The sequence below is a fragment of the Ricinus communis genome, chromosome 1, assembly GCF_019578655.1.
Source record: "Ricinus communis isolate WT05 ecotype wild-type chromosome 1, ASM1957865v1, whole genome shotgun sequence".
In the NCBI taxonomy this organism is placed as follows: domain Eukaryota; kingdom Viridiplantae; phylum Streptophyta; class Magnoliopsida; order Malpighiales; family Euphorbiaceae; genus Ricinus; species Ricinus communis.
Window position 1 is genome coordinate 1,884,120 of NC_063256.1, and position 24,411 is coordinate 1,908,530.

General features: G+C 35.6%; 6 protein-coding genes and 1 non-coding gene across 10 annotated transcripts; 2 read left to right on the forward strand and 5 right to left on the reverse strand.

The window, feature by feature from the left end:
* The first annotated feature begins 109 nt into the window (after positions 1 to 109).
* On the forward strand, positions 110 to 3,102 carry LOC8261867 (UPF0187 protein At3g61320, chloroplastic). Its single transcript, XM_002511802.4, has 4 exons — positions 110 to 1,590; positions 1,836 to 2,003; positions 2,179 to 2,385; positions 2,645 to 3,102. The coding sequence occupies exons 1-4, from the start codon at positions 889 to 891 to the stop codon at positions 2,819 to 2,821; spliced, it is 1,254 nt and encodes a 417-aa protein (XP_002511848.1). The 5' UTR covers positions 110 to 888; the 3' UTR covers positions 2,822 to 3,102.
* A 438-nt stretch (positions 3,103 to 3,540) lies between these two features.
* LOC107262690 (riboflavin biosynthesis protein PYRD, chloroplastic) lies at positions 3,541 to 6,234 on the reverse strand. The gene is made up of 3 exons (XM_015729023.2): positions 5,748 to 6,234; positions 4,636 to 4,934; positions 3,541 to 4,452 (listed from the first exon to the last, which is right to left on the reverse strand). The coding sequence occupies exons 1-3, from the start codon at positions 6,141 to 6,143 to the stop codon at positions 3,849 to 3,851; spliced, it is 1,299 nt and encodes a 432-aa protein (XP_015584509.2). The 5' UTR covers positions 6,144 to 6,234; the 3' UTR covers positions 3,541 to 3,848.
* Positions 6,235 to 6,283: 49 nt separating this feature from the next.
* On the reverse strand, positions 6,284 to 6,357 carry TRNAV-CAC. Its single transcript has one exon. It is a non-coding gene; the product is annotated as a tRNA-Val (tRNA).
* A 288-nt stretch (positions 6,358 to 6,645) lies between these two features.
* Positions 6,646 to 10,749, reverse strand: LOC107262694 (integrin-linked protein kinase 1-like). Its single transcript, XM_015729104.2, has 13 exons — positions 10,525 to 10,749; positions 10,366 to 10,439; positions 9,958 to 10,194; positions 9,806 to 9,880; positions 9,472 to 9,552; positions 9,191 to 9,285; positions 8,741 to 8,861; positions 8,580 to 8,659; positions 8,309 to 8,371; positions 8,033 to 8,142; positions 7,861 to 7,946; positions 7,537 to 7,655; positions 6,646 to 7,076 (listed from the first exon to the last, which is right to left on the reverse strand). The coding sequence occupies exons 1-13, from the start codon at positions 10,604 to 10,606 to the stop codon at positions 6,938 to 6,940; spliced, it is 1,362 nt and encodes a 453-aa protein (XP_015584590.1). The 5' UTR covers positions 10,607 to 10,749; the 3' UTR covers positions 6,646 to 6,937.
* Positions 10,750 to 11,073: 324 nt separating this feature from the next.
* On the forward strand, positions 11,074 to 12,679 carry LOC8289183. The gene is made up of 2 exons (XM_002511803.4): positions 11,074 to 11,388; positions 12,063 to 12,679. Exons 1-2 carry the CDS (start codon positions 11,079 to 11,081, stop codon positions 12,278 to 12,280), a joined length of 528 nt encoding a protein of 175 aa, XP_002511849.1. The 5' UTR covers positions 11,074 to 11,078; the 3' UTR covers positions 12,281 to 12,679.
* A 396-nt stretch (positions 12,680 to 13,075) lies between these two features.
* Positions 13,076 to 17,286, reverse strand: LOC8261869 (F-box/kelch-repeat protein SKIP4). Of its 3 annotated transcripts, none has more exons than XM_048370460.1 (3): positions 16,620 to 17,286; positions 15,533 to 16,005; positions 13,076 to 13,830 (listed from the first exon to the last, which is right to left on the reverse strand). In XM_048370460.1, the coding sequence occupies exons 2-3, from the start codon at positions 16,003 to 16,005 to the stop codon at positions 13,233 to 13,235; spliced, it is 1,071 nt and encodes a 356-aa protein (XP_048226417.1). In that variant the 5' UTR covers positions 16,620 to 17,286; the 3' UTR covers positions 13,076 to 13,232. The 3 variants fall into 3 exon arrangements, with proteins under 3 accessions (XP_048226417.1, XP_048226416.1, XP_025015867.2); XM_048370459.1 differs by having other exon boundaries at positions 15,533 to 16,039; positions 16,620 to 17,067; XM_025160099.2 differs by having other exon boundaries at positions 15,533 to 16,046; positions 16,620 to 17,066.
* Positions 17,287 to 17,417: 131 nt separating this feature from the next.
* Positions 17,418 to 23,739, reverse strand: LOC8261870 (acyl-CoA hydrolase 2). 2 transcript variants are annotated; one of them, XM_002511805.4, is made up of 17 exons: positions 23,515 to 23,730; positions 23,322 to 23,414; positions 23,170 to 23,237; positions 23,011 to 23,092; positions 22,868 to 22,914; positions 22,641 to 22,766; positions 22,478 to 22,555; positions 21,633 to 21,720; positions 20,583 to 20,695; positions 19,947 to 20,009; positions 19,814 to 19,869; positions 19,254 to 19,358; positions 19,074 to 19,130; positions 18,555 to 18,656; positions 17,990 to 18,038; positions 17,853 to 17,921; positions 17,418 to 17,751 (listed from the first exon to the last, which is right to left on the reverse strand). In XM_002511805.4, exons 1-17 carry the CDS (start codon positions 23,528 to 23,530, stop codon positions 17,674 to 17,676), a joined length of 1,290 nt encoding a protein of 429 aa, XP_002511851.1. In that variant the 5' UTR covers positions 23,531 to 23,730; the 3' UTR covers positions 17,418 to 17,673. The 2 variants fall into 2 exon arrangements, with proteins under 2 accessions (XP_002511851.1, XP_015584564.1); XM_015729078.3 differs by lacking the exon at positions 17,990 to 18,038 and having other exon boundaries at positions 17,853 to 17,948; positions 23,515 to 23,739.
* Between the last annotated feature and the right edge of the window lie 672 nt (positions 23,740 to 24,411).

Sequence of the window (24,411 nt, forward strand, 5' to 3'; positions counted from 1 at the left end):
TTTTAATATTTTGTTTACAGTTTATTTTATTGCTCTAAAATTTTAGTGTTTATGGATGATCGTTATAGTTCAGCATGTGAAAGCTTTTGCATGAAACTTTAGAGCTTGCTGAGAATGGTGAGTCTGTCGCCTAACAGTTCATTAAAATTTGGATCATGTGACATGCGGGATGCAACTTTAAGTAAAGAGCGGCAGCAGCATTGGTTTGGATTTCTCGGCCGCTCCAGTGATGCTGGCCGTGAACTTTTCTTTTGCTAATCTATGAACTTGTATTTCAGCAAATATATATGATTTTTTTCTGTTCCTTTTCCCCTTTGCTGTAAGATTACCATCCCACTATATTAAGTTTTTCGTAAGGCTGAATTCCTGGAATAACGTTGTGTTCTTAAAATTAAAGAACAATTACTTTGAAGGTACACCAAGAAAAGTTGCAAATTTTGGGAAATATATATATATGTTGGAGGTTTTACCTTATAGAAAAATGTTAGTCTCTCCTCTATTTTATAATATTGGATTGAATTAATTGAATCGAGTTCATAAGCTTAGGTAGATAAAATACCAAGCCATTGACCCTCTCCCAAAAGAAAAAAAACACCAAGCTTTCTCCTGGCAAAAAGAGAAATTATTCTTAAATAAGAGTCTTGTTCTGATAATAATACTTGTGCACGTAATGAAATTGAAAATAGATAAATAAATAACTCAACATAAAGAAAAGGAAAAATAGAACATGTGTAAAAGTCTCCTTCACAAACGATCATTTCTAATTTCTAATCCCTCTTTCTTTCTTAACTGCTATTTTCTCACTCTACTCTTCTCCTCTTGCTTACCATGTCCATGCCCATCTTTTCTTTCTCCAACCTGCAACCCTAACCCTAAAACCAACCACCAATGTCACCCCCCACAACAACACCCTTTAAGTCGCCACTCCCCAAAACCTCACTTTCTTCCAACTTTACCCCCAAAATTCTCCTCACGCTACACCTAACTACCTTTCCCTCCAAACCTAACAGAAAAAAATCCAATCTTTCCTTAAAAACTCTCTGCTCAAAACCCCCACCAAATCCCCATAAAACCTTAACTCTAACCCTAATTTCCCTTCTCCGCGCAATCCCAGACTGGTCTGACCGGATAAAAGAGAGAGGAATGCAACAAAAACGCACTCTATACAACCACAATAAATGGGTCGAACACAGGAGTTCACTTCGCCATTTACGCCACTTACTCTCAAGTCTACAGTCACGTGTAATTTTATCACTAATACCTCCTGTCATTGCCTTTACTTCGGTTGCTGTGATCATTGCTAGCTATAATTCAGCTGTTGAGATGCATTTCTTCCCTGGGTTTTTCCCTGTTCTCAGAGCTTCTTCCTTGCCTTATCAGTTGACTGCTCCGGCATTGGCTTTGTTGCTTGTTTTTAGGACAGAAGCTTCTTATTCCAGATATGAAGAGGGGAGAAAAGCTTGGACTAAGGTTATTTCGGGTGTTAATGATTTTGCTAGACAGGTTATTGCTACTGTTGACAATTCAAAAGATGCTGTGCTTAAAAATGCTCTCTTGCAATATGTTATAGCCTTTCCAGTGGCTCTTAAGGTCAGTTTCCTTTTGCTACATTACTTGGCTAATTTTTGGGTTGCTTTATATGCCTAAAAAGATGCAAGCTTTTAATGATGATTCTGTTATTAAATAGACGCATTTTACTGTTTTATGATTTTCGTGTGTATGTGTTTTGCTTCAAATGAGTTAGATTGCTGAAGTTATTGTTTAATGTTTGATGAATTTAGTTTTAGTGAAGTTGGTGATTTAATTCATTAATGATGGAAAGTTGTTATTTGCAGTGCCATGTGATTTATGGGTCAGATATTAACAGAGACCTTCGAAACTTGCTTGAAGTAGATGATCTAGCTATGTTACTCAATTCTAGGCATCGGCCTCGTTGCATTATTGAGTTCATTTCACAAAGCCTTCAATTGCTCAACTTAGAGGAATCAAAGAGACATCTGCTGGTATATTCTTTATCTAATTTGACTGTTTAAGGATTTTCATTCTAGCTGGTGGGTTTTCTCTACTTTTATTAGCATAGCTACTTTTGTTTTCAGCAGGCTCAGATAATAACAATAAATATGCTGAATCTTTCTTTACATTTATCAGTAAATAATATTTCATCACACCACGGTGCAGGAGTCGAAAATTTCATGTTTGCATGAAGGAATTGGTGTTTGTGAACAACTCATGGGAATTCCCATTCCACTCTCATATACGCGCTTGACATCAAGATTTCTGGTCCTTTGGCATCTAACACTTCCTATAATACTTTGGGATGATTGCCACTGGATTGTTGTTCCTGCAACTTTTATCAGTGCTGCTTCCTTGTTCTGCATAGAAGAAGTATGTTTCTCTCTTCTTATGAATTGTCTATACAATTGTTTTTACATACTTGCATATACCAAAAACGAGACCCTAGCTTGCCATAAACATCATTAAATGATGGAGCCACAATTTCCAAATATAAGGGGCATGGGTGTGGAGGAGGAGGGATAGCATAGATCTGGCTTCTCTTCCTCTTTCTGTCTTAATTTATGCATCTGGAAACACATTTTTATAACGATATTTAACTCAAAATTTTCAATTGAATTTATTTCCATAGGTTGGTGTTCTGATCGAGGAACCATTTCCAATGTTAGCACTTGATGAGCTTTGTAATCTAGTTAACAGCAACATTCAGGAAGCAATTGCAACTGAGAAAGCCATTCAAAATCAACTCATTGCAAAGAGAAAGAGACATGCTTGTGAGCACTCGACAAACGGTTGGCCTAACTCATAAGCTGGGAGGAGTCTAAACTCTTAAACTTAAAACCTAATCTCACAGAACAATCTTCTCTCATCTATAAGCCTCACATTGCATGTTGAAGCATTCAAATATGTATATATACAATCTAATTTAAGCTTCAAATCGTAGTCCAGCTGGAGCATTCAGATATACGCACAGGAAGCATTCTGCCTTTGAGAAGTCTGGTATCCAATGCATTTTCTGTATATAGAGCAATGTCACTGTAAATGTTATTGTTGCATATATTATTTCATCTTGATATCTTTCCTGAACAATTTTACTTTTATTAGAAGAGACTGATAGGAATGCCGAACAGAATTTGGCAATAATCAGGGTGGTGCTGAATACGAACAGAAAAAACTTCAGGAGTGGGCTGATCGTTTATTCGCTCGGATTGGTTTGGGACACGGGAACGAATCAACGATAATCTGTACAAATGAACTTCATTTTATTTCTTGGAGTTGGGAAAGCTGGCATTGAGACTTCGGAAACTCTGAACCCCTTAAGCCCGTACTTAATGATAATATGAAAATTTGTTTTACAGCCGCAAAATGTGCTCCTACGCTAATTGATATTTCTCCATGGTTAGAGCTATGTATACAGGCAATCAAGAAATGATATAATGAGCGTTCCGGTACATTTTGCAGTGAACATATATGCTACTAAAAATTAAGTCAACAGGGTTGTGCAGTGCTTTATATATTAAAAGCAAGTAATAAACGTTTATGATTCTCGATTTGAAAGATTTTTCTTCAAGCCCCCGAAAAAGTTCTACAGATATAATGTAGAAGTAGCATGTACAAGCCACAAATGTAGGGGAGACACAAATTTCAGTTTGAGCCCCCTTCGGGGAATTGTGCTATCGATTTCTCTTCGTGAGTGATGGAATTAGGGATGCATAAAAGGATATCCCATTCTTGTTCAAAAGAAAAGATATCCCATTCCGTCCCTAAAGCTCATAAGAAATGGACTATTCGGTAAGCTCATATTCTGGTGTCCGCTTGGGTTCCAACAACTTGCGCTAAAGATAACCCTCAAGTATAATGCTCTCACCTGCAATACTGGGTTGTAGATTTTTCACTTTCAGTCTTTTCCTAATATTCTTCAGAGCTGCAAAAGAACTCTCGATGCTACTTTCATACCACCATGGCAATACTTCCACCACAACTTTTTGCAAGAGATTCTGCTCAATACCATCATTGAGAAGACCTTCAAGTTCACCAAAACTTCCTCTCAGATCCAACAAAACACTGCATAATCCCCGACGCTTGCAATATTCCAGAATTTCCTTCAAACTTATCCAATCCAGAACTACAGTTTCTATTCCTATTTCAGCTGTTTCAGGTTCGACATTTGTCTCTTTGTCAGCAAATATTATTATGTTAGCAGCTGCTTCTTTGGCCATGGAAGGAACTCGGATTGGAGAAAAAGAAGCTGTTGTTATGACACAGAGGGGTTGATTGGCACCAGGTTCTTGTGACATAGGAACTGAGAACATGTCAACTGTCGGGGTGGAAACTATAACTGCATCATATTCCTGTAACAATCTTGAGTAGTATCCACTGCACTCTGTGGCACCTTCTCCAAGTTGGTTTAAGAGGTGGCCATTGACTGAGAGGGAGTATCTGCAGTTTAGGCAGATGAGTGAAGTTAAAATTGTATCAGCTAAGAACAAGTTAATGTAGATCCTCGAACCTACCCAAGCATTATCATACCAACTAGAAACAATCTCATTAGTATGAATACTAAGGATGAATGATCTTTTACTGCAGCCATATCATAATAGGAATATACTCTTGCAATCTTACCTAAGTGTAACAAAGGGCTTCCCAGTCAACATTTGATGGATGTAGGCCTCGTTAAGCCTCTTGCACAATTCTTCTTCAACACCAGCAGTTACATCAATTCCTGCATCTCTCAATCTATCCAAACCTCTTGAAGCCACAATTGGATTTGGATCGACCATTCCAACCACCACCTTCTTAACTTTGGCTTTAATGAGAGCTTCAGTGCATGGTGGAGTTCTTCCATAGTGATTACATGGCTCCAGACTCACATAAGCTGTTGCATTCTCGGCTAAATCTCCAGCATCTCTAAGAGCAAATACCTAATCCAAATTATCTGACAACAGTTTGTCAAGGAAAGACGCTGATATGGAAAATGGATATTAAATTATACAAAGAAAGATGTAGTTAGATGCTAAAGCTAAAAATCCATTGATATATACCCAAAACAGTCTTGTTAAACTTCTAGAAGTCATTCCACTTCATTTTCAAGCATAGCAAAAAGCTGATCCAATCTAAACATATTTCAATCAAATTGCATGAAGAATTCACTTTGAAAACAGCATTATCAGGAAAATTTTCTCAAATCAGATCAAGCTTGAAATGGAGAGCTTTTAATTCTACCACAAAGCAAGAATGAAAACTGATATAAGAATAGTTATTTAACTTAAATTCTCCTATGGGTTGCTAAAGAGTATGCATAAACAGATAAAAAACTAAAGTAACAAACTTTAGGTTTCTCATATTGTAATTCTCTTTACACTAAAATCATGTTTCTGAGTTAGCTATTTGGTTCAGATAATAAACATAAAAATCACAAATCTTTAACAGCTAAATAGGCATACATAGTAAAATGCATGCAGCAAGTGTCTAGCTTAGCAGCCTCCAGCATCAAAGTAATTCATCAAACAACTTAAAGCAACCTTCTGTAGCAAAGCAACTTTAATTGATCAATCTTCAAAAGAATTCACTTTTGTAGAAAAAGCCACTTCATGCTTAATTCTCCATTTTTCTCATCATTCGTTTTTTTTAGCGTAACCATAAAAGAACGAGCAACCTCTTGACGAATTGAACAGCAGAAACCAAAGTTATCAACAAGAAGGACAGAACAAGAGAAGGAAATAAGTGATTATTACCTCAGCATGAGGTTGACCAGCTTTAGGGTGAAACCCTTCACCAACAATCTTGCCATCTTTGACAATGACACAACCCACCATAGGATTAGGACTTGTGCACCCAATTGCCTTTCTTGCAATCTCCACACACCTCCTTATATAAAAGCTATCATCTTTATCTTCATTTTCCAACATTGCACAACTGACCTTAACCAAGTTACTACTATATCTTCTCGTACCACTTAGTGACCTGGAGACCCTTTTGGCTGAATTGCAAAATCCAGACTTAAATATAACTCTAGAAGGAGAATTGGAGTGGCGGCGTGACGGTGAAAAGGATGAGTGTATATGAGGAGAATGTGAGAAATTGAGTGGTGAAAGAGCGTTATTTGGGAGAGTGAGTTTCTGAATTTGCATCTTTATTGGAGGACCTAAAGACGAGGGCGTGTAAAACTGAGAAATTTAAGCAGGTTTTTGTTGGAGCGATACTGTGAATTTGAGCAGAGAATTGGTAATAATGAAATAAAAATTAAAAAATAAGTAAGAAACAAACAAAATGTCTGAGCCCGGGTTCGAACCGGGGACCTCTAGTGTGTGAGACTAGCGTGATAACCGACTACACCACCCAGACGCTTTTGATGAGCTTCCGGAATTCATTATCCTAGTTCGTTTAATTTCAACCATCAAGCAATTAAAATTTGATGTTTTCTTGAGTCGAAAAAAATTTCATGACTTTAATAGGGTGAACCAGAGACAATAACAAAGTTTGATGGATGCCATGGATGTGGCCGGTGGCAGGAGATGAAGTTAAGGGGCAAAATGTAAAAGAGGAAGTAATCTAAGGAGTTGTAGAGCAGTAACCTAAAGAGCGAGGAGGCAATAAATTAAATAACAAATTCACCCCATCCTGAGTCACACAGAAATAAAGCAGTTGGCATCAAATGAGAAGGCCAAAAGTTTTCTTTTATACGATAATTGCATGTTACCCACTGTAATTCCCTGTGGATTTTTGCAAAAAGTTATCTAAGAGATGAACACCTTTTCCATGATATGTGGCGCCACCATTACAGATTCGAAACACAGAATGATATTCCACTGGTAAAAATTGGAAGACAGTACATCAATTACAAAGAGGAAAAAGGTACAAAACATGCACCTGCGGGCGTGTTTACTGTATGATGAGCAAATACAGCTTATACTAATAAATCAATTCATAAGATGCTACAGCCGCAACAACCACCTACGGGTTTCTGATATCTGAAATTGTCTTCAATTGTCTCTAGCTGTGAAATTATCTCTTCAAATGTAGGTCGGCATTCTGGATTCTTATGCCAGCACTCTCGAAGAAGCCTTGATGAAGTGATACAAAGCAGTGAATAAGTGACCAATAACAAATTTCAGCTATAGCCATAAATAATAAAACAGCCTGACATCAATACATTATTGGAGACATTTCCATCGCCTAAACCTTCTAACAGTGGCACCATTCTATAGCTTAACAATTAACCAGTATACAGCTTAACAATTGAAGTCCATAGTCAAGAAAGGTTTATATAGCTTAACAATTAAAGGGTATCTTGTTGCAGGAGAACTTTATGGAAAGTTCCCTTGCATTCGAAGGTGCTGTTAACCATCCTTTCAACTTGTGTCAATATGCTTTATTGGAGCAATCTAACCATTTATACAATCTTATCCAGTGTCATGTGTTTCCGAAGAGATCTTTGGGTGCTTATAATCAGCAATACAGCGTCTTCTTCTTGCTAATGAACTTCCATGGAAAAGGAGGAAAGAAGCATAACGAAAAACTTACATCTTGATCGGTTCAGGGTACACGAATGAGGATAGGGATGGTCGAGAATCTTCATAAGCCCTCTTGTCTGCAACTTGCTCAGGGAGTTCTGCCCTATTCGACGGTCCTCCTTGGAACATCTATAAACACATGACATCCAAGATTGCAATATAATCAGACTTCTTCAGCTGTCAGAGATATCCAATTTAGATTATCAAGACAAATCTAAGTAATTTAACAATTTGATTTGTAATTGGTCCATGAATAAGTCCAGTAATTCAGCGCCGCACTGTACACCACAAAGTTCTCCATTTCAAACTAACGTTGCATTTTTATCCTTATTACCTCATGTACTATAAGAGCAAACGAGAAAACATCAACACTCTTTCCATATGATTCTCGACGATAAACTTCAGGTGCCATGTAACGATCTGAAAATGTTATAAAAGTGTCTTATATTTACTGAGCCGACATTTACATGAGAGATTTTATATTCAATAAGAAAGAAGATCTTTACATGAACCCGTTCCGCCAGTCATCTTGTAACCCGCATCTTTTTCCTGTGCAATTTTGCTTAAACCAAAGTCCGTAACCTTAAGGTGTCCTGATTCATCTTGCAGCACGTTCCTGGAAGCAGTAACATAAACAAAGAAGGCTAAGAAATATTTTTTTCATATTCCATTTATCACATGATGTTTCTTGCTTAGGGAGGCAAGAACATTATAGTAAATCAGCCAAAAAAATTTATGATTTGATCGACAAGAGCAACATACAATGATTCGGAAAACAATACCTTGGCGTCAGATCCCGATGAATAATAGCATGTGGTTTGTGTTGATGCAGATAATTCATACCTCTGAAAGGTGGCATGATCAGTAATTTACGAGTAAGAAAAAAAATTACATAATGATTGAGTCGAAGCTGTAGCTATTATTAATATGATATACAGGAGGACAAGGAATTCCCTAACGTACTTTTGGTTTCTGCCTTCGCAGAAAACACTGAAGTATGTTAAATCAGAGTTCTTATTTTGCATGCAAACTTCAAATGAATTAATAAAGTACCTTGCAATATCTAAAGAATAGGCAACTGCTGTTTGTGTATCAAGTCTTCCCTTCCTTTTCAGTATGTCGTACAAACTTCCCTGAAAAATTAAATTTGGAGGAACAATGAGAATAAATTATTGTTAACTTGTAAGTTGTGACTTAATACGAGAAAACTTTACATTGCGAAGATACTCCGTAAGAAAGATTAAGCGATCAGAGTGCTTTAGAACACCAAGAAACTGTACTATATTAGGGTGGCGCAATTTTTGCCACAAACCCAATTCCTTCAAAAAAGTATTCCTGAAAAGAAGCACGCATAGCAAGCAGAGCATAAGCGGCATGATAAAGCAGCCAATAGTATTCTATCAGACTTGCAATGCCCTTTAATTTTTCACAATTCTTTTTCCTTTTCTTCACATCTTGATGCGATGGTCTTATAACACATTCACTTAAAGACAAATGCAAGCAGTCAGATGACAGGTTGAACATAATCTCCATCTAAAACAATTAAATTTTCCAAAAGACCTTAATTCTAAGAGTTATATAATTGATGGAACTTTGAATTGTATTACTGTATGTACATTTTTGTCTAAGAGAGAGGGGAAGGCAACCCAGAAAATGAGACTCACTTCACTTTCTGACTTGACGCAATGGAGGAACGAATGGTCTTTGCTGCTACTTCTGTACCACGCCATTTCACTAGATAAACTTCACCGTATGATCCCTGCAACACTTGAAGATCTAAGCCCACGGAATCATCCACCAATATCATACAGACTTGAGTAAATGCAATGCAACACTAGTAGAGAAGGTTAAATATCTGAATGGAGCGTCTACAGCTCAAATACCATTAGAGTATATTTCAGGTGTCTTAAGTTTGCCTAAAGAAATAGAGATAATTGGAATTTACTTCTCCAATGAGTGCTGCACCATCCATGTCCACTTCATTATAATCAATCTCATAGCATGGTGTCTGAGAGTCCAGTCCTACCTGTCCCAACCAGAATGACTCCGTTAACCCAGAAAAGAATGAATTGGAGTAAACAGAAATGGATAGCATTGGATCAACGCACCTCACAAACCGACAAAAAGTTCTGATATGAACTAAGTAAACAGATAGAATTCTTATTTACACTCGGGAATTTAAAACAACAGAAGTAAACTTAGTGAAATTTCCAACTGAGCCATCGGATCTTTTATTTCAGAGATCGAAACACACAGGAATCTATGTTAAGAAAGTGTACCGGATCCGTTCCACCCCGACTTTCCAGTATCTTGCAAATATCCTGATGACCAAAGCTACGAGCATCTGACAGTGGCTGCAAAATTTCGTGCACTTCCATCAATGGCCAGATGGCAAATAAATGGATGGAAGTGAAGAGGTAAATGAACTTACAGTGCGACCCCAACGATCAATAGAGTTGACATCAGCGCCTTTCTCAAGAAGGAGGACCACAATTTCAGTGCAGCCTTCACAGGAAGCTAAATGGAGAGCTGTTCTCTTATCATAATCAGAAAAGTTAGGTTCCACGCCTTTTTCTAATTCCTGCATCACTCCTGTTTTGTCTCCCTTTGCTGAACAATGAAGCAGCCTATATGGTCCTTCTGTGTCATTTATTTGTGGATGCGTCCTCTGTCATTTTATTTTTTTAATGCATAAAAAATATTGGTCAATCAGCTTGTTATACTTCTGACGCATGTTAAAGTAACTAAGCTCATCCAATTCGATACCAGAATCATCATTTCTGAAATCAAGCATCAGCACGCTATCCAAACAGAAACACAAAAAAGAGAGATTAAGTACCTTAGGAGGGGATGGAGTCTTGCAACCTTCCATTAAACAGAGAGAACAATCGGAAGTCTGATCGAAGAAATTAACTAAAAATAAACAAATGGTATCAGATTGATTAATCTCAAAATAAAAGAGGATTCACAAAAAATAATGTGTATTAGTTTTTGTTACAGTTGATGAAACAGTGAAGAGTAAATAATGCAGCTTTTAATGGATGCGGTGACAGTAAAACAAAAATCCAAAATGTCTTCATCCATTCGGCTTTTCCAATGTTCAATATTTTTGTCCTGTCTCTTCCAGAAATTTCCTCTGTCGCTTAGATATCATCGTCTCCAGGAGTGGTTCAAATCCTGATAATAAAACTTATTAAATTTTCTCGCCAACCAAACACCTCTTATTCTTTTTTCTCCATTTTCATTCTTTTTTTTTTTTACTTTCGCTTTAATCGGAGTTTGATTTTGGCGGGATCTCGTTTTGTTCAAGAAACGACACCGTTTGCATAATATCTTTTAATGGGGCGGAGATTACTTTAAACATGGAACGTTGGATGGTTCTTCAGATGATCTAATGGTCGAAGGAGTTTTAACGGGACCCACCCGTAGGAGCTGAACCAAAAAAAAGAAAAAAGAAGTAATGCAAATTTTGAAACCGAAAATACCCTCCAAAACACTAACCACCAAGTCTCCAGTGCGATTCTTGTCTACAAAATCTTTTCAGATCCAAACATGGCGTTGAACAATCAAACCAGAAAAACCCTAGAAACAACGGCTGTTGATACTACTACTACTCCGCGGAGCCCCGAAGAAAAACCCGAGTCCGTAGCCGAAGAAGAAGAAGAAGAAGAAGTGGAAGAGGAAGAATTGGAAAAGTTGGAGACTGAAGCGAAAGAAATGGCTACGAGGATTCTAGAATACAGAGCCACTCTTCCAGATCAGCTCAAAACTACATTTGCTTCAATTCTTTCTGCTCAGCGACCCATTCTACCTGATTTTCATTCTGGGTCGGATCCTGGGCCCGCCGGAGACTCCAATTTAGGTTAGTTCTTTCCTTTCTTTTTTTTTTTTTCTTTCCATTTCTAGGGTTTTGAACTCTATTTTCTGATGAAAGATGAAATTACGGTTTTGTAGTGTTTTAGGTCTCCAAAATTATGAATTTTTTGTCAATTGTGCTGATTCGTGCATCGATTTGATACAAAAGTAGTTCTTTTTCTTTTCTTGCATTTACAAGATGAAATTATTGTATGCTGCAACTTACAATAGAATTATGAATACTCAAGGTATTTGCTATGCGTATGTATTTTACTGATGTATCTAATAATTTTTTAAATGTTACACTCGTTAAGGCTAAATACAAGTTTTGATTTTAAGTTGGAGTGGGCCGATGAAGAGCTTAGTCTTGTTGTATTTATGTTGTTTGTATTTAGTGACTTGGGAATCACCTTACTTTTGGGCACAATATGATTGCTTTCCTGAAAGCTTTGCCTAATGGTTCTTTTGTTTCTTGCTTTTTGCTCCATAGTTGAAAGGAAGGAGATTTTAAATGTTTCCGGGGCAACTTAAAGCTAGAACACTCGTCTAATGAAGTGCTCAAAACAGCTGATATGCACCACTAGTCATTTCTGTTTGCTAGATTTTATACCTGCAATAGAGTGGTTGAGATGTTTGTTTTAGATTGCCATTGCAGTGTTGACCTTGTCTTCTGTTATACAGGTGTAGGATGGCAGGTTAAGTCCAGTAAATCAGCATTACTGATGGAAGACGACCAAAAGCATGCTGAGAAGGTAAATTTACTGAAAAATAAAATCTCCAGCAATGTATCTGCTATGCCTATTGTACTAAAGAGGATGAAAGACTGTTTATTGAAGATCGACAACTTAGATTCTAACCATGGAATCATACATCCAGCTTTTAAAAAGAAGACTAGCTGACCAAGTTTGGTTCACACTCCCTTGACTTTAGTTTTGATATTAGTTTGAAAAGAAACGACAAGGGTCTTCTGATGATTGACTAATGTTTTGTACAACGGATCCGCACAGCCAGCTGTTGAAAGGAAAGACTTCATTGGCTGAATATGTCTCACCATTCGCGGATTGGGATTTTCCGTTGTACTGTAATTATTCAAAGCATCGAGTTTGATGTGTATCATAATGTGTTGATAATTTCCTCAGCACCAATCACTTATTCATATGATTAATAGAAAGATGCTGTCGCACCGGATGTATTTATTTTGTCTCTCTTGTCTTGTGCTTCTGGTGAAATACAATGTAACACATTAGGATGATTGGAGTTGATACTATATGAGCAGAACATGACATCTTTCTTTCTTCTCTCTTTTTTTTTTTTTTGTTTTTATTTTTTGTCATTTTAAATCTTAGGAAATTTATAAACAGCAGAATGTAACATCTACTATCCAGTTTTGTCCGCTGTATTAAGCTAGTCGAAGATGGATTTTCCATGTTTAGCTGCATGAACATTAAGATCAAAGAAGATTGATATAATTTTCTGCTTTTACTGAACTACAGATCCAATAATTCTTGACAGCATCTGCAGCTTTTGAGGACATAAACCCAGATGAACATTATGCAATTTTCTATTCCAAGGAAAAGAGTACATGTAAAATGTTATAGTGAGAACATTCAGAAAATGAGTCAATTGATAGGCCTTACGTAATTGCAAAAATAATTTTGTTATGGAAAAGAAAACAAATATGAACTGGGTCAAAATTGAAAATAAATAGTCTTCTTTGATTCCCTTTCCTCTTGTCTGTAAGACAACATTAAATTCATTTCTCACAGAGGGTATTGACCAGGTACATAACTGAGTATGTGCGCAGAACATTGTCATTGACTAAATGAAACAAGTGACTAGAGTGTTAGTAATTCATAATGCTAAAGATTTACAACTGATTACATCATCCTCATAGTTTAATCCGGGTATGGAAGAACTGACCATCACCCCTTCCATATTTCCAGTTTTGCCAATATCAAACACCACCGTGCTAAGTCCCTTCCCTATAATGAATATCCTCTTCCCAATTGCTACAATTCGACAAGGCGGTCTTGTAAGCAATGATGACAGCCTTCCAACTGCCATCCATTCCCTTTTATCCTTCCGCCAAATCATCAGCCTCGTTCCTGAACTCTGATCCAGCACATAAAGGCAACCATCCACAACAACTGCTGGACCCCTCCAACCTGATGCCATGTCAACATCTGCATGTTGCCACGTGCCATTTAAAGGCTCATAAAGAACAGCATATACATGAGAACTCACTGATGAGGCACCGCAACGGATGTAGATCTTCCCATCCAAGACTATGGAATCCTCAACATCAGGAACAATGTTAGCATCAGAATGTGATTCCCAACAATTCTTGTGAGCATCAAAAGTGTCCCAAGAATGTGGATCGCTCAACTTTGAACCTAACCCACCAATGGCGTAGATTTTCCCATCCATAACTTCACAAGCAAAATAGCACCTGAATGAGACCTTAGATAATTTCATATCAGAAGAACTGTTCTTAAATTTCTTAGAGAAAAGACAAAGAGAACCAATAAAATAATAAAAGACATGCTGGTTCAGCTGCATTCGTCATGAACATGCATTTTAAGTTGGACAGCATCCACTTAAAGGAAAGTGAAATTTGAGGATACCTATCCAGAAGTTTTCGCAACTCAATCATGTATGATGGAATCATCAAAAATTTGACCTTTTCGAACTCTGTCTGTAACTCACTATAGGCTCAGGAAACAAAGAGAAGATGTGTACGAACAAGATATCCAGCAACAAGAAGAAGGAAAATGATTGAATAGAGGAACTCCCGAACATTTGGCGATCTCAGATGTGTCGATATCAATGGTGGCTCATTATTTCGATGAATCATTTCTTCGGACAGAAGAAGATTATGTAAAAACTTACTCGAAATCTCACTTATCAGATTCCATTGTAGAAGACACAATTTTTTCTAAAGAATTCGCCATGATATATTTGATCCATGCATAATATCATGAAAAATGGATACAAATTTTTGACTGCTACTTAGTATCGGTAATAGGTTTAAAAAGGTATCTAAAAATAGTAAATTTAGAAATTTGTACCCTGTCGACGTAAGGAACCATGGCATATATGTTTGGAATAGATTCCATTTTGAGAGAGTCGAAAAAGCACTATCTCGTTGAAAGGTTCTATACATCTGCCCTTTTTCAACACATTTCTTTAGACAAAGACTCCGCTTTTTCCTCTTTTCGGATGGTAAATATATATATAATAATAAAAATCAAATTAGAATAATAAATATATAATATATATAATAAATTATAATAAATATTATAATAAATAAATATTTATTTAAATAAATAAATATTATTTATATTATTTAAATAAATAAAATAAATAAATATTTTAATATAAAATATAAAATAATAACATTATTTTTTAATACTATTATTAGATATTAGAAAAATTAGATTATTCTAAACATGGAATATTATTATTCTAATTTAGAATTCTATTCTAAATTCATAAATTCTAATAGAAACTAATATAAATTAGAATAAGTATATTATACATACTAAGTATAGGAAGTAGATTCATAGTAGTTCATTTATAAGCGAAAGGTTTGATTTACCTAGTGAGTTTAGACTAAACTAGTGAATATAGGTAAAAAAAGAGTTTATTGATATTGAATTTGATAAATATAAATATCAATGTAATGAATTTATCAAGGCCGAACCTCACCACCGAAAATCGCTTGATTGATACATGTATTTAGCAATTCAACATAGATCCAAGATATTTCATCGAATCGCTGATGAAAAGATTCTATTTGTCCCCTCAACCAAATTCTTAAAATCAAATTGGATAACTTGTTGATGCCTATCCCTCTTCCCAGATTTCTCATTTGTTAAATTACTAAAAGGCAATCTTGATGGTTTTTCTTTCTCCTTTTGAGTTGAATGTAGAACCAAATTGCAGAAGTTATGATAACTGATAAAGTAGAACTATTCTTAGAAATAATTATTTCCGCTAAATGGGAAACATAATCAATGGTTGAGATTGCACTGCACAAAAGGGAAAGTCATTGAAGCACCCAAAATTGACTCAAATGAAGTGTATTCATGTCATTGACACTGCAAAAGCAGACAATTGCCCATAAGGGCACAAGTTAATAACACAAGTACCTTGCTGTAGACAAGGAAGTAGCTTCAGTCCAAGAGTTCCTTGAAACGTCATAGCAATAGGCTTCATCAGTAGCATCTTCCAACCAACCACAACCACCTAAAAAGTAAAGCTTCTTCCCTAGAGCTTCAAAACCCATACCTTTTCTCTTCAAACAGTGAGAAGGAAGCCCTTGAATAAGCTTCCAACACCTTCTTGAAGAATCGGGGTCCAACACATAACAACATATCTGGTCAAACTTGTCACGACACAAAGCATATATCCAAGTCTCACTCAAATTGTGCTTCATACGATAAGCACGCCACTCCTCACTGCACACTAAGTCTCTCCATCTCCTGCAAACACACTTCAGCACCGTGTGGTACTTCCGCGGCACTCTTGCCAAGCAGAAAAGAACAATGTCATCAGGAAGCCCCCGAATCAATTGAGCTTGACCCTCTTCTATTTGAGTGATTCTATCAGATTCACCTTCCATCTGATTGACGTGAACACCACAGCCAGATCAAGTCCTAATAGCTTATTACAAAACAAAAATATAAAATAAAAATTCAACCTTTCACCTTAAAATCCATTGTTCTAAATAACTCAGCTACAAGTGTCAATTCAGATAAAGTCTCAAACTTTGTATTCAGCATAGCTAGTTTTAAGCTATAAACTGGTCTACTCACAGAATTTGATTTTTTTTAGTTTCTAAAGACGGTTTGATCGATTTAAAGATTTCATTTCTTTTTCCACAATTTCTTTAAAACAATGAAAACCCACATGAATTCACAGATCCAATAAACAGACCACCAATGTAGTTAGATTACAAGGAATTAAGCTCTCATATCCCCATTTGATTCCAATCCTATTCTGGAGAAAGATTAAGAATTTCGCTAAAGCCAGTTAGAGACCAAATATAAGACGAAACTAATGAAACAAATATAAACGAGCCAAACCCTAATTAGATTTCAGGTAAGCAAAAAATTCAAAAATAATATTCGAGAATTTGATTCGAAAATCGAAAAATTTAAAGGCATAAAAGAATGAAAGGAAATCTAGCAATGTACGGAAATATAATTGAGATAGAAAAGATCTGGAGGAACTGACCTGTGAGAAACTGATTGAAAGCTGTAAAAAGGCTACTGGGTTGCTTGCTGTCGAAAAGGTTGTCTCAAGTAATCAACGTTTATGGCCATGGGCGCAATAATATATGTTTGTAATAGGAGGTGCCTTTTCTTAATTAATTCTTTTCCTGGGTATCATATTGCAAATTGCGATAAAAAGGCTCACAGACACAGAGGGACCAAACAATGTTAGACATATTAAGAGTTTTATTTTTTTTCTTTTTGAGAAGGCACATTAAGAATTATGATTTGTTACTATTTACATAGTTTAATATTTTAAAATGAAGTTCATATGGATAAATTTAAAAATTATTATTTAACAGTGGAAATCACATTTCAAATCCAACAAATGGACATCCTTTTTCCCTAATAATAATAATAGTAGTGGTAGATAGAATAATGTTTTCTTATTATATATAATTACCTTTTTAATAAAAAGATCTTTCTAACGAATGCTTTAATATTGATTAGATTGTGTTAAATTATTTAACATCTTGAACTCGAATTAGCTTTGCCATCGTGTAAGAGTTTCAAATCGATGGGATTTGGTTCCATGGAAATATATAACATAACCAGAGTCATTCTCATTCAAGTAAAATTATCGCTTCCCTTCCCAAATATAAAGCAGCCCAGTTTTGAGAAACGGCCGACTTTAAATTTAGATGACAATAATGTTGTGCACAAGACAATCACATTATCATTAAGTAAACAATTGGGAAATTTTTGAAGATAAAGCCGCGCTTTTGTCAGGTTCAAATAGAGAACAAGAACGGTGCTATGCTTTGAAGTAAAGGTATCCATCCCTTCTGTAGCCAAACTTTTAAATTAGATTTGAAGGCAATCCTTCAAAGTTACAAGCTATGTAGAATTTTGTTCTCGGTAAAATAAATCATTAATACATATTATAATGAAAGTTGCTATAAGGAGTTCTTTCAGAACTATGAAAAATAAGCAATGAAAGGCAAACAAAAAATTCAGTAGCCTTCATTTTGTAACCGAGATTTTACAGCAATGACCAGCTTTACTGGCACCAAGATTCACAGCTTGGAGGCAGCGGCTGGGATTGGGTTAAAACTTTTCCTAAGAAGACCCTCTTGAGTCAATGATACGATATGCTGCCCATTGATAAATGAAGTATTCAGCGAGAAAGCGCAGGAATGATGAATCATAAAAGCTTGGAATTACAAATTAAAAGATATTATTATGAGTCACGTACCTCTCCCTTTCTGCTGAACATTTGGCCGGATACAAATCCACGAGCATGGGAGGCAGCAGGACTTGTAATCTGTAAGACATGCTAAGCGTGAACCTTCTGATAGAAATTCGAAAAAAAAAATACCATCAGCAACTTACCACAAACAATATCCAGTCATCAGCTCTAAATGGCCGGTGGAACCACATCCTGAGATTGGGGGGGAAAGTTCCAAAAGATAAGGTTCAATTATAGCCTCAAGGGAACATGAGCACTTCTCAAGTAACTTAGAATCATTCATTAGCGGAGTGAGTTCAAAGAAGTTGCATATTTGTCATGAACATAAACACTGCAACCTAAAGTCATAATGATAAACAGCATTTTGATGAATGCATTCACAAGAGTAATGTCAACTGGACAAAATCCATTTTAAAGTTAGTAGTGCATGTCGTAGCTATCCAGCCCTGAAGTACTATGATTATATGTATGAAAACTAAAACAGCAATAAACCAACTGGAGATCATCCATCTTGAAACAAGCTAGTTACTTAAGTTTTAGTTTTAAAGATCGTAAATCAAACAAGGTAGAAACAAATTTAGTCTTTATAATCAGTGGATTAGAAATATTCCAAGTGCATCTCTGCAAGTAGTCTGATAAAAATAATCTGTTGCAAAGTGTGGTACATATAGAATTAATGATATTTTTCAATAAGATGCAGGTACTTACGAATGGTCTAGGCTAACATTAGCTGTTTTCAAATCCTTAGTACGGTGGGGATTCATACTAACTTGAAGAAATATGAGATCTGAACTGTATGCCGCTACACATCTGCAGAGCCCATTTGATAATTGTTAAAAATCCAAAAATGATTTAACAATTGCATTGTTTATCACATCATAGCAAGTGATCATTATGCTTTGCTTGGCCATCACTGTTGGCATACAATAGCTTTTATAACTGATGCAGAAACATGCTTAAATGTGCCCTACTAACACACATACACATACACACTCTAGCAATCATGAACCACCATTAGGTATTTTATCAGCCATCAGTAACATGTAGAGGGAAGACGCCAAATAGCACAAGGTTAATTTGTTTAGAAAGCATAAGAAACCAGAAGACAAAAAATATGTAATTTCTGAGAAAGAAGCCAATTGATTAGAAAATATTTATATAGTCATATTGAACAATTTGGAATCAGCCTTTCAACACGTTGAGTTGAGTTTTAAAGAAGTCACATACCTATGCAAAGCCTGGTCATCTGAAAGTTTTCCTCTTGCTCTAAACCAGAACCTCAAGCTGAGATAAAATTTGAAATGATAGACATGAAAAAACGTCACAAGGGACATATTTTCATTCTCATAGAAATATATATGCAGGATGTTACCCAAAATACAAACATGCATTATAAAATAGTACTACCTTGGAGGAGATTTTGTCTGATTGGTGTTAGTGTTCGGCTCACAAAACCTTATCTCTATGGGCCAAGGAACAAAATCTTTTGCAGCTACCTTGTTTCGGTAGGTCCTGAAATAGCCAATGCAACTTCAAATGTAACTGAAATAAAAAGGTAAAACATAACGACATAATAAAATTAAAAGGAAAAATATATAGATCTTTATGTGCAACCAATAATTTACTTCCATATCAAAACTTCATGACATGGAAAAACCTACAATGCAGTTATTGCAATACTAACCCTTGGATACTGTTATGAGCAATATTCTTTGAGATATGGACAGGAAATAATGAGTTCAATGTCAGTGCTTCCCATTTGTTGGATGACTAGGCGGAAACATTTGAATATTTAGACATATGGCTACACCTTTTTTAAGACTACAGTTTATATGCTAGAAAAGGAACTTGAGAACCATGATGGTACAACAAAGAGAAACATAAAACATACTTTTCAATCTAATGGACATGTAAGAAGTTGAGTGCAAGAGCAGTAAGAAAATAACATATATTTTAAGATATAAAACCTTGGAAGACGAGGATCAGTTAAGCGTCTCTCACGAAGCTCCTCCATTGACAGTAGCTGCAATAGATCAGAGTTCAATATCCATTACAGCGAAGGACATGGAGTACATACAAGATGTAAGACATTTCAATTACCATCTCTGGCTCTGGAACATTTGGCATTGTTACTTCTTGATGTTCAAACCCTTGTTCTTCTTTCTGTAAAATTAACACAAAATTAGAGGTACTTCAGAGATGTTGCAAGCAATCCAAAGTAGCTGCCACATTAGCACGTATTAAAGAAAACAATAATTATATTTGATTATCCAAGAAAGCAAAAAGGCAACTTAATCAGCTATGACCTCACATTAATGGTCAAACAGAAGATAGAGCAAGTCCCAGAAATCAAAACGTTTGGTTTTATCAGATGGATTGTTATAATTCAAAAAAGTCGAAGAATTGAAACAGACAATTTTGACAGGATAGGATTGGCCTTTTGGTTACACTAGAAGCATGTAAACAATGTATATTGTATGGCCGATAGATAATCGGGAAGTGCACCTAGATGGACTTGACATCAATTGATATAAAATAAAATTGCTATTTTTCTTGGCTGAAGTGCTAATGCGCTAATTCAGTTATAATTTTTTGTTAATACCAAGATTCTCTCCCGCTTAAGGAAAATTTCTTTAAAGCAAATTCAGGTCAAATGTTGCAAAATATAATAAAAGAAGGTGCTGGGGAATTTTTCCTTGAAATGTTGATACTAGCAAGAAAAGAAAACTGCATCACCTGAAATGAAGCGATCAAGATAAATACAACATTCCCCTTTTGTATTGCGTTAACTCTTCGAGTGGCAAAGCTTTTCCCATCACGCACACGTTCAACTTCATATAATATTGGCACTGCAAGAGTATACATAATGCATACACGTATGCTATAACATCAGTATAAGCTCCATGGAACAGTACACTGAGACGAAATAAAAGGTAGATGCTAATGAAGCAATTACATAATCCAGCACGCTTTCTTCTACGCCTGCAATAGTGGTCACATTTATTTTCAACAGTGCACTCTTTGTATCATGTCATTGTGCATCTTTGTTTTCATGGCATTGAGCTCTATGGTGAACAACAGGAAGAAGAAAAAAAAGCAATAACAATTCTGTAGGAAAACAAGAGCAAAATACCACTTACTATAAAGGATTCTCTTATTTCAAGCTGGGTGCAGAAAGCATTTTGGTAGTAACTAGTATGCAGAGGGATGGAACAAGATGTGAAATTAATTGTGGATTAGATACAGGCATCTCTCGAAGAATCTTTTCTTATAAGGTCCTTTTTCCTTATCCCACCTATATTACTATGTCAACTCATCATAATTACTAAAGATGAGTGCATCCTTCATAAGAGAGAGTTAAAGAAAGGTTTCTTGTATTACTCGGATATGGATTAATCACTCTTTTAGTTGGAGATCTCCTTTTTATAATTTTAAAAAATAATAATAAAAATAATTAAATAATATATAATACAAAAATACTCCATTATTTTATTATTTTATTATATATATTATTATTTTATTATTTTTTATATATTTTACACAATTGATGTGTATAGAGTACATGCAATACACCCAAACAAAACGATGAAGACTGTTTTGTCTCAAATCATAAAGGATAAGAGAGTTCCCTATCACCAAAAAGGTATCAGAGAACTTAAAATAGTGAGCATATTATAATTTGTCATTTGAATCACCAAGTTTGAGAACTATTGTCATTCATATATAAGGCATTTTCTGATGAATTTAACCCATAAGCTGTTCAATGTGTAAAAGGTATTTACTCACTGTTGAAATCTCCAACAAGAAGAAAATAACAATGCAAGCTATGAACAATTTTAAGGCAATCAACAGTTTTTGATGCTGCAGCCAGTGCCTGCATATAATATCACAAATAAAAAATGAAAAAATAGCTATTTCAGTTGCTAGTTAGCATGTCATTTAAAGATGGGGAAAAACAGTGTTTAAGTAATTAGCCAGGAAGAAGGAAAGAACCAAGTTTACATGACTGAATCAAAGTTTATATGACTGAATCAAAATATCTTGCACAGCTCATAAACGTCATTTTCTACTTAAAGTTTCAAGAGAGATTATCAAATTATAAAGAGAAAAGGCTTCTCCCCTAAGCAAAGCAAAATATGAAAAACTAAGGCCAGCATTAGAACAAAAGGATTCTCCAACTATGAAAGCATCATTGCACCATAGTGATGCTGATCGAATACAAAAGAGGGATAAATTTATTAAAATACATATTTCAAGTTCGAAAATGCATTTTTGGACATACAATTGATAAAGATAAAAGGAAATTTTTCAGTTTATGACCATCTCATGATGATACTAGGAAGCACTATTTACCATATTGCTTTTTAAAAGAATATGTGCGATGCATGCCTGCAGGCCTTGGCAGTGCAAGGCGTGGGTGTGTGTGTGTGTGTGTGGAGAGAGAGAGAGAGAAGTATTAAAGACTTGAGGACATTTAAAAATGCAACTACATGCATGCAGATAGACTGGATAAAACTATTCTGCTTGTATCAAGAAGGAGCCTTAACATTACAAAATTGCTTGGCCTTGTTCAGCATGCAACAACAGTAAACTATGAAGTGGGAAAGGGGAAAAAAAAAGCTAATTTAGACCTGCCCAACAAACTGTCCTCCAAAGACCTTTCCAAATTTTGGGGCATCTGGTAAAGTAATCCCCTGGAATATGTTCACCTTCAAACACAATAAGAGCGAATATCAGACCAATAATGTTGCGACACTCAAACAGGCTAAAAAGAAAAAAATTAATAAACATTACTTCAATTGGATGCAGATGCAATATACTCTCGACAAGGGTGCAGGAGTCTGGAGTCTTATCAGCACTCCACATTGATTTCGGTACAAGTAAAGCACAATGCTCGTGAGGCAGGACTAAGCAGGTCAGCTGACCATAACATATAACAAACAAACAAAAATGGTCAATATCAGTCTCACTTTGGTATCAACATAAGGGAAAAGCAAACCAAGAAAAAAAGTTTGAGCTACTTTAGTCAAAGCAATGACATCGGCTTGCTGAACAGAAGCGATAACACCTACAAAAGCAAGACCAATTGATTTCATATTTAGAAACATCAAACAACAGAAAAGAAATGACGTCGTATTAAAAAAAAAAACAACAAGATACCAACCATCACCAAAGTAATCATAGCGTTTCAATTGAAACTCAGGACGAGCATCATCTTCGGCATGGACTGATCCAGATACTTCTGCCTATAAAAATCAAACATTAAATTTCAAGAGAAAAGGCAAAAATAAAAAATAAAATAAAATAAAAGGACAAAACTAACCTCGCCTTCCCAAATGAAATAGACTCCTTCGGCAATCTCTCCTTCGCGAACAACATGCTCTCCTTTTTCTGCATCAGTAGTTGAAGTGAATTTTTTATAAATAAATAATCGATTCAAACAAAATAAAACAAGAATTGGAGAACAATTATTACCGTAGAATTTAACTTTGACAAGTTGAGAAATTTTCTTAAGAGATGAGCTAGGGAGTCTCTGTAGCAAAGGAACTCCACCCAAAAACTCGATCACTGCAAAAATCAAAATCCACAAATTCAATGTCGTCTTGATTACAGTAGCAACCAACTTGCATCTAACCCAAAAAAAAAGGAAAAAAAAAAGAAAAAAAACCTGATTCGCAGTCCATTGCTGAGTGGTGAAAATTGATTAGACAAATGAAAAATAATGTTCAGGTGTGATGTTTTTCTGCTACAGTAACTGTAGAGCGTCAGGATTCAACAATACTCGACGTATGATAATATTAAATTGGATAACGGAAGGGGGATACGGTGATGGAAAGCGCACCGTATTGCAGTGTGGCCAACTGGCGCTGTTGCTTATTATAACGGAGGAACCGTTAGGATCTTAACGCGGAATTTATTGATCCTAATGGCAGACTAGAAGACCATCACAAATTGACAGTTCGCGCGCGTTTTTCAGGCTACATACATTTGACCACGTGCCTTTTTGGACGATTCCCATTTCATAATAATTAACCACATGCACATAATACTATATATTTTTCTTTTTCTTCTTATTGCGGGTACATGTTTGGCAAAGATAATTTGCAAGACTGGACATCCCTCTCCCAAAATAATAAGCAAAGGAAAATAAAAATTAATAATAATAATAATAATTTTCTATTTCTTTCTTTTCAGTATATAAAATGAGAGTCGCTATAAATTCTAACTAAACCACGATTGATACTGATAGTTAAGACTCCAATTGATAAATTGCTTTAGCCCTCTCCAATTGCTGCTGGCCACATCTGTTCAAAATTCAGTCAGGAATTCGGACCATTTAAGTTTTTCAAACCCAAACTCGAGCTCAAGACTTAATTATTTATACACTCTTTTCCAATACACCAAAATCAAACAAATAACATTTCCAACCCCAAAAACAAAAAACACTTGAACTGATCCAAAATCAGAATCGAGGGGACTCAAAATTGATATGTATGTTCAAACCAGATTTTTTCAAGCAGACGTGGAAAATTTCATAACCTGTAAACAGGCCTAAGTCAACCGT

Bases quoted from the DNA above. Each gene is read 5' to 3' on its own strand.
- LOC8289183 (XM_002511803.4), top strand. From the start codon at position 11,079: ATGGCGTTGAACAATCAAACCAGAAAAACCCTAGAAACAACGGCTGTT. The intron at 11,389-12,062 runs GTTAGTTCTTTC...TCTGTTATACAG, and splicing joins CGCCGGAGACTCCAATTTAG to GTGTAGGATGGCAGGTTAAG.
- LOC8261870 (XM_002511805.4), bottom strand. The intron at 22,556-22,640 runs GTAATGTTTATT...TTGTGTTTGAAG, and splicing joins TGCATCTGCATCCAATTGAA to GTGAACATATTCCAGGGGAT. The intron at 17,752-17,852 runs GTACGTGACTCA...ATCAATGGGCAG, and splicing joins TGTTCAGCAGAAAGGGAGAG to CATATCGTATCATTGACTCA.
- LOC8261867 (XM_002511802.4), top strand. From the start codon at position 889: ATGTCACCCCCCACAACAACACCCTTTAAGTCGCCACTCCCCAAAACC. The intron at 1,591-1,835 runs GTCAGTTTCCTT...TGTTATTTGCAG, and splicing joins CCTTTCCAGTGGCTCTTAAG to TGCCATGTGATTTATGGGTC. The intron at 2,004-2,178 runs GTATATTCTTTA...ACCACGGTGCAG, and splicing joins AATCAAAGAGACATCTGCTG to GAGTCGAAAATTTCATGTTT.
- LOC8261869 (XM_048370460.1), bottom strand. From the start codon at position 16,005: ATGGAAGGTGAATCTGATAGAATCACTCAAATAGAAGAGGGTCAAGCT. The intron at 13,831-15,532 runs GTACTTGTGTTA...GGTCTCATTCAG, and splicing joins ACTTCCTTGTCTACAGCAAG to GTGCTATTTTGCTTGTGAAG.
- LOC107262690 (XM_015729023.2), bottom strand. From the start codon at position 6,143: ATGCAAATTCAGAAACTCACTCTCCCAAATAACGCTCTTTCACCACTC. The intron at 4,935-5,747 runs GTAATAATCACT...AATTTGGATTAG, and splicing joins CTGGTCAACCTCATGCTGAG to GTATTTGCTCTTAGAGATGC. The intron at 4,453-4,635 runs GTAAGATTGCAA...CCTAAACTGCAG, and splicing joins AAGCCCTTTGTTACACTTAG to ATACTCCCTCTCAGTCAATG.
- LOC107262694 (XM_015729104.2), bottom strand. From the start codon at position 10,606: ATGAAGACATTTTGGATTTTTGTTTTACTGTCACCGCATCCATTAAAA. The intron at 8,143-8,308 runs GTATTGTTTTCC...TACTGCTTCCAG, and splicing joins CATCGGGATCTGACGCCAAG to GAACGTGCTGCAAGATGAAT. The intron at 7,656-7,860 runs GTAATAAGGATA...ATGTGTTTATAG, and splicing joins TTGCTCTTATAGTACATGAG to ATGTTCCAAGGAGGACCGTC.